The 12,716-nt window shown below is 38.3% G+C and overlaps 2 protein-coding genes across 2 annotated transcripts in view; one reads left to right on the top strand and one right to left on the bottom strand.

The window, feature by feature from the left end:
* Positions 1-7,550: 7,550 nt before the first annotated feature.
* rnf228 (ring finger protein 228) lies at positions 7,551-9,549 on the bottom strand. The gene has a single exon (XM_084418644.1). It carries the CDS (start codon positions 9,079-9,081, stop codon positions 8,347-8,349), a length of 735 nt encoding a protein of 244 aa, XP_084274770.1. The 5' UTR covers positions 9,082-9,549; the 3' UTR covers positions 7,551-8,346.
* A 2,778-nt stretch (positions 9,550-12,327) lies between these two features.
* The window catches only part of sgpp2 (sphingosine-1-phosphate phosphatase 2), an 8,839-nt gene continuing 8,450 nt past the window's right edge, over positions 12,328-12,716 (top strand). Inside the window, exon 1 of the mRNA XM_084418631.1 lies at positions 12,328-12,620. Within this exon, the coding sequence (XP_084274757.1) occupies positions 12,381-12,620 (240 nt within the window). The 5' untranslated portion in view covers positions 12,328-12,380. The remainder of the gene's footprint in view (positions 12,621-12,716) is intronic.

Here is a 12,716-nt window from a genome sequence, read left to right as displayed (position 1 = left end):
GGCGCACGCGGGAGGGAAACACGCGTGGGAAACGGGGGTCCTTTCACGTGCAAAACACTCGATTATTCTCTCTTACTTAAAAAGTTAAATCAACGCCAAATAGCCTGGACCCTGGAGACACCGACCCAACTATTTAATGGAGAAGTTAACAATGAATGCGTGTGTGTGCGTGTTCGTTAATGAGTTTCCATTCGATGCGTTAATCGCATTATTTCACTATTACTATTGCATTATGTTCCTGATATTTTCATTTTAAATGTATCTCTTTATGCAAGCAGTAAATCATCTTATAGTTCTACATTTACAGAGGCTGAATAGAAAATCCCTATACATGTCGAGAATTCATGGAACATCTGACGTAGACATATCGTTGACTCTGAAAATATGAAGATTCCAAATAGAACCAAATGGATAAATAGGAGAATGTTTCAAACACAAATAACACAGAATATTGTGCTATTATTTTTTTACTTTCATTTTGAAAAGTCTAATAAATTAATATGATGAAAAAAAAAACGTATTAAGATGTTTCTTGAGAATACTTGTCGGATTCCTTTTAAGGGTTTATTCAGTATTAAACTTCAGAAACAGAAGAGGATTGGTTGTAAAGGAGAGCGTGGGGAACAGGCAGGGGAATGATGCATGTTTCAGTCTTTTGAAACACCGGATCCGCGTGTCGAATCCATTTTTGGAGAACAGATCTCGAGCAGAAGTGCGCTCTGATGAGAGCATAATTAGGGTCAAATATCTATATTCTCTTTTAGCAAATAGTGTCAAAATAATTCGAATCGGTTTTGAAATATATGCATAATGGAAGACAAAGAAATAAAAATAAAAAGTTGTATGTAACTGAGATCTCCCTACAACATAGGCTAACCTGATGTTGAGTGTGCTGGTCGAAACTGGCATTCATATTAGATTTGCCAGTGTTTTAGAGAATGAAAAAATATAAACCTGTAAAAGAATGTTCACTTCACACACACCATTTGACCATATAATGAACTTCTTGAACAGTGCATGCCTATGTTGTTTGTGTCATCTGTCTTGTGATCTATCTTGTCCAGCCTGAAGAAGGTCACCACCCTTTTAACCTCAATTAGACGGGGTTCCCTGAGAGAAAACGTAAATCCTCTCCAAAGACAACTTTAGAATAAAATCATCTGTCCTGCATTTACTGCCACAAGCATCCCGGAGCTCCAGGCTAGAGAACACATGAGGGGAACGTCTTTGAGATACCCTACTGAGACACTTAGCCAGGTACTAAACATGTATCATTCATTGTCATGTTATATAATAATAATAATAATCATCATCATTACAGGTCAGCATCATTGTAAGGTTGAATACTGTACATTGCACACACATGCAGTCATTTCAGGTTGTAAAATAATATAAATTTCATGACGACAGCCATTTTCTGCATTTTTCTCATTTATTAGCCAACCGAGAGGTGAGTTCTTGTATGTAAACAGAAAAATTTCAATGTGCAAATACAATTCAAACAGGTTTCACAACAATTATTGAGGCTTAACAGTAAAAACACACATTTCCTAATCTATAATAAACATATCACGGAGTATATAAGGGCTGTGTACAAAGCCCACGACCCTACGTAGTGTTACTAAGAGGGCTGGAGTGCATTAAGGGAAGTATAGTCGTCCCAGGCAGTAACACTGGGTTCAGGAAAGTGCCTTGAAGTCACTGGGCGAGTGTGTGCGGGACAAACGGACATACATGAGTGCACATCACTTCAGGCCTGATCGTCCAGACAGTCACAGCCATAGCGGTTTACTACGAGAACGAGGGGAGGTCACACTCAATAGTATGGAAATATCATTCTTTACAGTTTGGTCATGATTTCTGTAAGTCATAGAGACCAAGTTCACACGTTTCCTTTTCAGGCTCACATCTATGAAGCATCCGGACCAGGACAGAGTACAAGAGCATCTTCTCTCCTAATCCTCATCCCTGTTGAAAAGACGAGCACGGATTGAGTTTTGGTTCCCAGTATCGGATGCTGGTGTGTCCCTTCTTCTTAACTAGACTTCCTTGGTCCACCAGCTTCTCAATACTCTGCTTTCCCCCGATAGACCAGCACTAATAGGCAGTTTATCATCATCATCATCATCATCATCATCATCATCATCATCTTATTCTGTTCAAAAGTTTGGGATTGGTGAGAAAAAAGTCAGTCATGTTCACTAAGGCTACACTTATATAATCAAAAATACAGTAAAACAGCAATATTGTGATTTTTTTTTTTTTTTTTTTTTACAATTCACAATCACTGTTTTCTATTCAAATAAATTTTAAAATGCAATTAATTCATGCAATCAAATCTGTTCACATTTTGATCAATTTTCTCCATTCCTCCAGTCTTCAGTGTTACATGACCTACATTAAATCATTTTTTCAGGATTCTTTGATGGATATAATGTTCAAGAACAGCATTAAGTATCTTTGTAACATTGTAAATTGATCAATTGATCACATTTGATCAATTAAATGCATCCTTGCTGAATAAAAGTATTATTATAAAAGTAAAACTTACTGACCCCAAACTTTTGAACAGTGTGTGTATTTGGTCTTTTCAGCAGGGATAAAAATAGGGAAAAAAATAGGCAGTAAAAGAAGTAAATCAAGGCCATTGTGTAAAGTATACATGACATATATTTTGCCTGACAGAATGGCAGGAGGAGCTGTGAAGCTGGTGACTATATCACACCGCACTGCACACTTCCTGTACAAGTGTTGAATTGAACGGCACAGTTTACAGCAGCTAAATGCTGTTTACCCCTTTAACACTCAGGAACATAACCTTTGCATGTCTACATCACTGCTGCAATGATTCATATACCCCCACATTCATTTTATAAACCTTCCTTACAAAAAATGTAAGCAAAACCTCACATTACACACAAATGACTGCATCACTACACTTGTCCACCAGCAGAGGGCAGACCTGGTTTGATCCATCACATTTGCCTACAACAACAGCACAACTTTATCAAATATCAAAGAGTAAGCTTCTATAAAATTCACTTAAATTCATCCTATTAAAATGTTCAATTACTTCAATAAATAAATAAATAAATAAAAAGGAAAGGCACATAAGAGCTAATTTAAAGAAATAGTTCAATGGAAATGATTTACCCACACTCATGTTCGTTGTTGTTCTTTTTTGGAGCTTGATAGTTTGTTAATATTTCTCCTTTTGTTTTTCACAGATAAGGTGACAGGATTCAGGAATGACATGAGGGTGAGTAAATGATAGAATTAACATTTTTGGGTGAACTATCCCCTTGTGATTTGTTTTCCATTTGAAAGAGAATGGCCTTAAAGCTGCGGTCACATTAGCGAACTTTCGTGTTCAGTGTCAATAGGGCGAAGATGTATGAAGCACAGCTCACACAGAAGTCACTTTGAAACCAGCTTTCTGGAGGTCAGCGCGGCGAATTCAGACGACCAACTTTGATGAGCGAATTCTAGGGAACTTTTTCGCCCTCACGCGAAACAATCGTAGGCTATATGGTAAGCTTATAAGGTTACAATATATTGTTTCTGCCACAGAATAAACATTAAACACTTTTTTTCCCCGTGAGTTATAAAGTCCGAATTGTGAGAAATAAACTCGCAATTGTGAGAAAAAAAGTAAGAATTGCGAGATATAAACTTGCAGTTGCGAGAAAAAAGTAAGATTTGCATGATTTAAACTTGCGATTGCAAGACAAAAGTAGACTAAGAATTGCAAATTTCTATCATGCAATACTGAGGAAAAAAGGTCAGAATTGCAAGACGTAAACTCGCAATTGTGAGAAATTTTTTTTTACGAATTGCGATATATAACCTTGCAATTAAGAAAAAAGTAAGAATTGCGACTTTATATCACGCAATTTTGAGAAGAAGAAAAAAACGTCAGAATTGCGACATGTTAGCTCGCAATTGCGAGAAAAAAGTCAGACCTGTGAAATAAAAAGTCGCAATTACTTTTTTTATTTTTTATTCAGTGGCGGAAACAAACTTGTATGCGATCGCGCGGACTCCGAATGGAATGAGCCAGCGAAATTTTGCCAAACAACGGTAAATGTGACCGCACCTTTAATAGAAGGAAATAGCCTACAGAAGTTAAGTGTCTTTAATCATCGTCATAAAACCATTACGTCTAAAACGATCAGCTGAACGATATTCAGTAGGCTATAATGCCTAGTTAGAATGTGTTTTGCACTGAAGTTAACAAGCCACGGTTAGCTGGATGAATATATCACTTTGTGACATCAAGACAAATGACCTATGGGAGAGATGCAACATTTCATAAGTGGGTCAGTAAACGCTCGAAAGCATCTCTTGGCTGCAGTCCCAGTGTGTGAGTCTTCAGCATTGATTTCTCTATCGCTGCATCCTGTCTCTGCAAGGACACAGCACAACTCTAGCTGCTCCTCAGGTGTCAGATTCCTGTCTGCTTCATCCGCTGTGCACGTCTTTCCTAACACGTCTCACACAGAGATAGAGCTTTTCACCAACACTTTTTACACCAAGCATCATCATATCAAATACCCTACATAAATTACTGATTTGTCATTGCTTAATGTAGAAATGGAAAATCGGCAGTACTGATTTGATTAACAAGGAAGCTTTTGTCAGGCGAAGATTGACCTTCTTTTCCAAGCAGAGTTCAGTAGGCCCTATCTAGTGTTCGTTTAACATCATGCAGCTTGTTTACTTCTATACTAGGTACATCGGTACTGCGCATCACAGGTTTCTGTGGTACAAAAATCAGATGAACGACTTGATAAAGTGAGTACTAAGGTAAATGCATCGTGATGCTACGCACATTAAAAGCACACGCAGACGATAGCAAAAAGAGATTGTCAGTTAGTCGTCAAATAACACGGTTTCACCGTGGTAGATGCATAGGTGAAGCGAGAACAAAGAGGTGGTATAAAATTCACAATTTCCATAGTAAAGCTATTGATCCATAAGAACAAAGAGGTCTACTTTTTCAAAGACTGAATAGCATATATGATCAAGCGAGTGGATTGCAACACCCAATGGCGTTTTTGAGATTATCTTCCGATTACGGTCTGCTTGGTCGATTCACAGAAATGTTACTTATCAGATTTTGGTAGTGAATTTTTAGTGCATAAAATGTCAAATGTACGTCTCATTTGGTATGGGTTGGATCCAAAAGTCTGAGACCACACTGAAAATGTGATATATCCCTAATAGCACACATACATCTCGGAGACGTCTATTTGATGTGCATGTTTTCACTTGCAAGAGTGTTTCCTCATCTGCAATACATGTCTCTAAGACATTTCCTGTCAGATGTTAAATAGACATTAAGAAAACGTCATGAAGATGTTTATGATTTAGACTGTATGTAAAACTGACTTTTTAAAGATGTTTATAAGATGCTTTCCAAATGAACTGCTCTTAAACAAATTAATCTTGGAGACGTACTTGTGCTATATCATTTTGGAAATAAACAGACTTATTTGGAGAAAATAATATGACAAAATATGGAAGAAATTTTACGATTCTGCACTAATTCTAGATCGTTAAGCAGATTTGTGACACTGACCCATTTTTAGATTAAACTTTGTGCTCACGTTTGCTGATAATATAAGAAAGTAGTACATTCCTGTATAGCTCAAACAGTTGAGCATGGCGCTAGCAACGCCAAGGTCATGCTCAGTTCCCAGGGAAAGCATTAACTAATTAAATGGATAACTTGAATGCAATGTAAATTGCTTTGGATTAAAGTGTCGGTTACACTTTATTTCGATAGTCCACTTTAGACATTCTTCTAACTATAAGTAACTTTACAACTACATGTCAACTAACTCTCATTAGACTATAGTAGAGTGTTAGGTTGGGTTAGGTGACAGTTTAAATGTTGATTTTCAGTGTTGCGCATCATTTTACTCCTTCTTGCAGACTTTGTCTTGGCGAATATATTCACGTAAACACAGTTAGTAATGTTTTAAGTGAATGTAAACATTTGAGAAAGAAAACACACCTGTAGCAGTGTAAAGGATCAGTGCATCAGGCATTAAAGTGACAGCAGCCTAATATACCTGCTGACAAATTATGAGATAATATTAAAAATATCTATATGGCAGTTTTCCCCCATGGTATCGATGTCAAAATTGTGGCCAGTGAAAATGCTGAGTGGCTAGTAACTTCATCAGCTGGAAAAAAAAATCGTTCTGAAAGTGAATCAAATCATATCGTTTCTCAGTGCTGTTATCGTTATAGTTGTAGAGTGAACTCTGCTATTCTTTTATATTTAGAACGATTTTTAGAACTATATCTTTATCGTTATAGTTATCGTCCTTGGTGTGAACGGGCCTTTAGAGTTCGGGTTAGAAGAATAAGTTGACGTAGTTGCAAAGTTACTTATCGTCAGAAGAGTGTCTATTGGGAAAGCCTCAAAATAAAGTGTTAGTTGATATTAAACAGACAGTCTAATGCTTTAGTAATACTCTCATGAGAGTTAGTTGACATGTAGTTGCAAAGTTACCATCTAAAGTGGACCATCGAAATATAGTGTCTGCCAAATGCATTAGTAATAGAAATGTTGGATTCAAAAAAATAATAATTCAAAATAGATGCATTTTCACTAGTGGTCTCGCAGACTTTTGAACTCTATATTGTGGCTGAATGTCTTTCCATTAGAAATGAAATATCAAACCAAATGGCAGCTGTGCTCAGATGCTGCACAGGTTTTTCCCGGAACCGTTTCTGCAATGACGTTTAACCGACTGGTGTATTGGTGATTTATTGTGGATGCATGAAGTCCGTTCTTCTCAAGCTCACGCAGGTGTCCTAGCAAAAGATCTACGGGTGTCTGTGCACGAGAGTGAGGCCCATGAAGAGCAGCACGAGAATGGAAAGGCAGGAGAGGGTGACACACACGTATCCGCTTGTTCCAGCTGTCCTGGGACAGTGTGGTCGTAGTGGAGCTAGTTCTGTATCCAGTGGTCTGGGACGGGCATCATTCAGGGCATCTGATGTGCCACGGCTGCTCACGTGTTCAAGTGAAATAGTTTAAATACTAGCACTCGTCGTAGAGAAACGACGGCCCGTTGTTCCAATAGTGACTCGTCTATAAATACTAGTCCTTCTTTAGTTATTGAAGTTTGCTTTTCAAGTAGTAACTAGTATATTTTCCAGTTTTCCTAGTACTAATTGAATTGACGCCTGTGTGAATTCCAGGTATTTTAGTAACATTGGAATTTTTTTGGGAATAAAGGTTCTATTTGTTAGCATTGGTTAACTACATTAGTTAACGTGAACTAACAATGAAAAAAGACATCTAAAGCATTTATTAATCTTAGTGTTAATTTCTACATTTACTAACACATTATTAAAATCAAAAATTGTTTCTGTTGATCTTGTTGGTAACACTTTACAATAAGGTTTTATTTGTTAACATTATTTAACCACATTAGTTGACATTAACTGGCGAGAAACAATACAGCATTTATTAATATCAGTTGCTGTTACATTTACTAGTACATTATTAAAATCAAAGTTTGCATCAGTTAATGCACTGTGAACTAACATGAACAATGAATAATTTAATTTTTTAACAAAGGTTAATAAATGCTATATATAAATATTTGTTCTCATTTTAGTTCATGTTAACAAATGCATTAACTAATGTTAATAAATGAGACTTTATTGTAAAGTGTTACCATATTATTTATTTATAGGATCTAAGCTAACATGAACTAACAACAGATGCATTTTTATTAACTAATGATAACACATTAATGAATACTGTAAAAATGTATTGCCCATGATTAGTTAATGCGTAACTATTGTTTACTGAACATGTTTTTAGCTATTTTGACTAATCATTACACAAATATAAACAATTGAGTGAGATCACTGTAAAAAATATATTTTTGGATTAACTTAAAAAGTAAACTGGTTGCCTTCAAATTTTGAGTTCATTGAAATAAATTTTTTTAGTTAATACAATAAAGGAGTTTGGCTTAATCAACATAAACTCAAAATATTATGTAATCTGAACCACAAATTATCCTATGACAAAGGAAAATTTTAGATATTAGATATTTTTTAAAGTTGTAAATAAAAAATAAAAAATATTGGAGCATTTTGCAAGAAAACAGCCTACTATTTCAGTCTGTCTCAAAATTTCACGTGTAATTATAATTATTTGTGAAATTTACTAGCAATTTCTGAGTGAAAATTGTTGGTATTTACTGTAGTTACACATGCCTACTATTATAAAAGATACTGATAGTAACATAAAAAGAAACTACTTGGTTGCCTATTAAGCAATAAAAGCGGAGAGAGCTTTATGCAGATCTTCTGTCACGCGTTTCTCCGGCTGGCATTAGTGGAGGCAGAGGAGCGGCCCGTCTCGTGCTCCGGTCTGTCTTTGAGCCAGTAGAGGAGCCACGTTACCATCGCAGACACCATGGCGAGGATGCTCGCGATCGACAGACATAGGGGTCCCGCGGGCGAGGGCGGCCCGCCGTGGCTGTGCACGAATATGAGGCCCATGAAGAGCAGCACGAGCATGGAGAGCAAGGAGAAGATGACGCACACGCACCCGGTGGTCAGCGCGAGACGCCTGCAGTTGCGGCAGCTCTCGTAGCGCGAGACCGAGTCCTGAGACAGCGTGGTCGCGGTGGACACCGTCGTGGTGGACGCGATGATGGACGCGTCCTCCTCGCGCCTGAGCGCCACGAGCGCCGGGTGCATCGGAGGCGGGTGCGGCGGAAGAGCATCTTGAGGCACAGGGTCCGAGTCGATGTACAGAGGGAAGTCCTCCGTGACCTTGGTGTTGTTGGGCAGGTTCTGGATCCGGTAGTCGGGCACGGACGTGCGGTGGCGGCACACGGGGCAGCTGATGCGCCACGGCCGCTCCTCGCACAGTTGCAGCGCGTGCAGACACTCCTCGCAGAACGTGTGCAGGCACTCCAAGATCTTGGGCGCGCGACGGTCGAGATCGAAATAGTTGTAGCAGATTTTGCACTCGTATTCCTCGTAGGGAAACGCCTTTGGTGCCGGGAGAGCAGGCGGCTCCGACCCGTTATCTGCCATGGCATCTCGCGCTGCCTCACATCCTCGACACAATGGGCGCGAGGCAATCACGCGCGCCGCCTTTTCTTCTCTTTATCCTGTCAGCGAAAGCCCGTGCTCCCGTTAAACCCGGACATTTTTGTGTAAGGCCTTTTTTAAAAAACGGTTCTTTTAGTCTCCGTGCACGCTGAGTAGCCTAAATAATTAACCGTATCGTTCCAGTCCGGAAGGGAGGTGATGTAATGCTTTGCTCTCTCTCATCCAGAACCGATGTGTGTGCGCGTCCGAGCCCGGAGAGATGCGGGACGCGGGAATCACACCTCAATCAAAGCACCAGACACGCGTACGGGTCAAACGGCACGAGCCTTTCTGCTAAAGGATGCTGTTTACGTCAGTAGATTTAACTCTTTTTGTGCTGTCAAAACATCTCTGTGTTTTTTTCCCCCATAAAACATTTCCGACTACATGGAAATAAAAGCTGGCCATTTAACCGTGTTTATTCTCCATTGTGAGTCATTTACCTGTTTGTTAGCTTGCTCACGTTGTTGTCATGGAAACTAATAACCCAGAAACAGGTGACTTGCCCACTATTTCAGGTGCATTCATTCCCAGAGTTCTCATACACCCTCCATTTTTATCATGAGACAACCCTTGTCCCTTTGTCCCTTGTGTGTTCTTATATTGGAAATAATATAAATCTCACAATTTTAAAAGATAGAAATCACATTTATGACATGGTTTTCCAGTTGCTAATAACTTCTGATTAAAAACTGACAATTAGATTTATTTAAAAAAAAAAAAATTCTTTCTTTTTTCTTTTTATTAGTCAAACATTTAAATGAATGGTCCTCAGTCAGGGAGTTTGTTTTAACGGCCCAGTTGTTCAGAAGAAATATGATCAGATCAGTCCGTTATTATTGGATCAAATCTGGAAAATGGCTTGAAAAAAAGATTCTGAAATCATGTAATCCATTACTGGTTTGGATTTGGATTAGTATGTTAAAAAAACATTTTCAGATTTGCTTATACCTTGATTCCTATTCCTGATCCCAGTCAAGGGGTATAGTTTCATGTGGTGGATTTCAGGTTAATAAAACTTTAAAACTGGTCAAATAATGCAACGTTTGTTTCATAGTGTGGCCTAATACACACACATAGGCCTATACATATTTTAGACTAGATTTTTTTTAACCGTTAAAAGAACCAGTTTAACAAACACCTCATTTGTGACCCTGGATCACAAAACCAGTCACAAGTCGCACGGGTATATTTGTGACAATAGCCAACAATACATTGTATGGGTCAAAATTATCGATTTTTCTTTTATGCCAAAAATGATTAGGATATTGAGTAAAGATCATGTTCCATGAAGATATTTAGTAAATGTCCTACCGTAAATATATAAAACATTTATTTTTGTGAGTGAATGCAGCACAATCGCAAACATAAATGGACTTTAAAGGTGATTTTCTCAATGTTTAGATTTTTTTGCACCCTCAGATTCCAGATTTTCAAATAGGTGTATGATTGTATCCTAACAAACCATACATCAATGGAAAGCTTATTTATTCGGCTTTAAGATGATGTATACATCTCAATTTCAAAAAAATGACCCATGTGACTGGTTTTGTGGTCCAGGGTCACATATCAACTGTTTGGCATCAAACTAAAAGAAAAGCAACAGTCCACGTGGGGACAGAGACCTCAGAGTTTCTGCTTGCTGTGCTTCTTCGGCTGCTTTTATTGCTGGGCTTCTTCCCACAGGAGCCAGTGGATGGAGTTTAGTTGATAACCAGCAAATGCAGGTGTAAGCATTCAACAACACCTGTCAGAGCATCAGCGTAGACGAAATACAACATTAGAAGGCAAGAACAACACCAACAATACGTCACACGATGCAACACTGCGTTTAAAAGAAATGTTTTGTTGTTATCTTGTGATGTTTCCTGTCTGGAAAAGTTTGTCTCTGGATCAAGGTTATCCAATCCAGCTCAAAATTAAGATGGATTACCTGATCCTGGATAAAGCAAAACATGGGATTCCCAAACCTGGATCATTCTGATCCTCCAGATTAAACTTTTTGAACAACTGGGATTTGTGTGTCCCTCATGTAAGAGAACCGTCAATCCCTTACTGAGCAATTGAGCATTGTGTAAAAACTCAACCGAATCAGGTCGTAGTGCCTGAGCTTGACCAGAACACATGTTGGAAAGTTTCCTAAAGGCTACACTTATAGAAACAGCATGGGGAAATATGTTTTTTTTTTTTTTTTTTTTTGACCATGGATGGCACAAAATCTCATCTCAGCATGAATATCAACATTTGTGAGATTTAGTCAGGAGAAACAGTTTTGTGTGTCTGGAAAATAGTGATCTATGACCCTGTTTTATGTTGGATTTAAAATTTTTTTTTTTTTTTTTGTGAGTGTGTGTGTGTGTGTGTATTTGTTAATGAGGGATTTGTGGACACATCTGTTTTTGGATTTGTGGAGTAAAAGTTCAAATTAGACCCTTGGGGTAAGATGGGCCACCATAATTTCCACAGAAGGTTGTTACTAGTGTTATTATTTTTTAATAATTATTATAATTAAAGGGGTTAGTATTCAGTATTTCCGTGAATTAGATGTACATTTCAGACATGTTTGCTTTCATTAAAACATCATTCATTTTGATTTTACAGTGTATGACATAGCTTCAATTAAAATATGGGCAATTAAATAAGTAAATATTCATATACCTCTACATACAGTAAGTCATATAATAATTTTACCTTTCGGATTCATTTTTTATACCGGGATTCTGCTTTGTCTGCCATCGCTTATTCAATTAATATCAATTCAGTTGTCAAAATCAAAATTTAAATGCAATAAATTATTTAGTATTTTACATTAATGACACTTTAAAAATAAAGAAATATTAATTAGAATTAAATCAAATGTCAAATGGGGGGGTCGTCTTACCCTCTTTTACAAGTGCTTTAACAAGTAAATTAGCTGTTTCCACTTATTCCTATAATAACACATTGGTTAATACATCATCATCCTGCACATGTAAAACATATCTAAATAAGTTACAATTTAAAAGTGAATACATATTGTTCTTAAGGGGGGCGTCATCCTACTCTACAACTAGGCTACATGGCAGGAAGGACTCACCTGTGACAGGTATGATAAGCGGTTCATTTTCCATGGGTAAGCATGTTAGCCAATCAAAATATCCATACGCTTCTCTACGTCAGCACACTTTGACGCGCTGTCACCTACAGCTGTAAAACACACCTGTGAACGCGCGCTGGGCCGGTGCGGAAGCCAGAGCTCAAACATGTGGGGGGTCATCTCGTACCTGAACAGCCCCGAGCTGGTGGTGAGCTTCCAGCGGTGCTGCGGCCTGGTCCAGAGAGAGAGGGGTTCGTTTGTCACTCAGAACAGACGCGTAAACGCCAATGGATCCGATCCGGTCACGATCCAGCGGCGCAGAGCGGAACAGGTGTCGAACGGGACGTCACGAGCGCACGACGCCAACTCCAACTATAAATCCATCAGTTCACAGTGTGAACACAAAGTGAGTAGGCTAAATCAGATTTAAAAGACGTTCTTTTTTTTCAGGTGAATTAAAACCGCGAGTTTCCCCTAACGCGAAGACAATGCGTTTCAAAAT

Source organism: Rutilus rutilus, assembly GCF_951802725.1.
Source record: "Rutilus rutilus genome assembly, chromosome: 9".
NCBI lineage: Eukaryota > Metazoa > Chordata > Actinopteri > Cypriniformes > Leuciscidae > Rutilus > Rutilus rutilus.
Note: the sequence above shows the minus strand (reverse complement) of the source record. Positions and strands in the feature narration are given on the sequence as shown.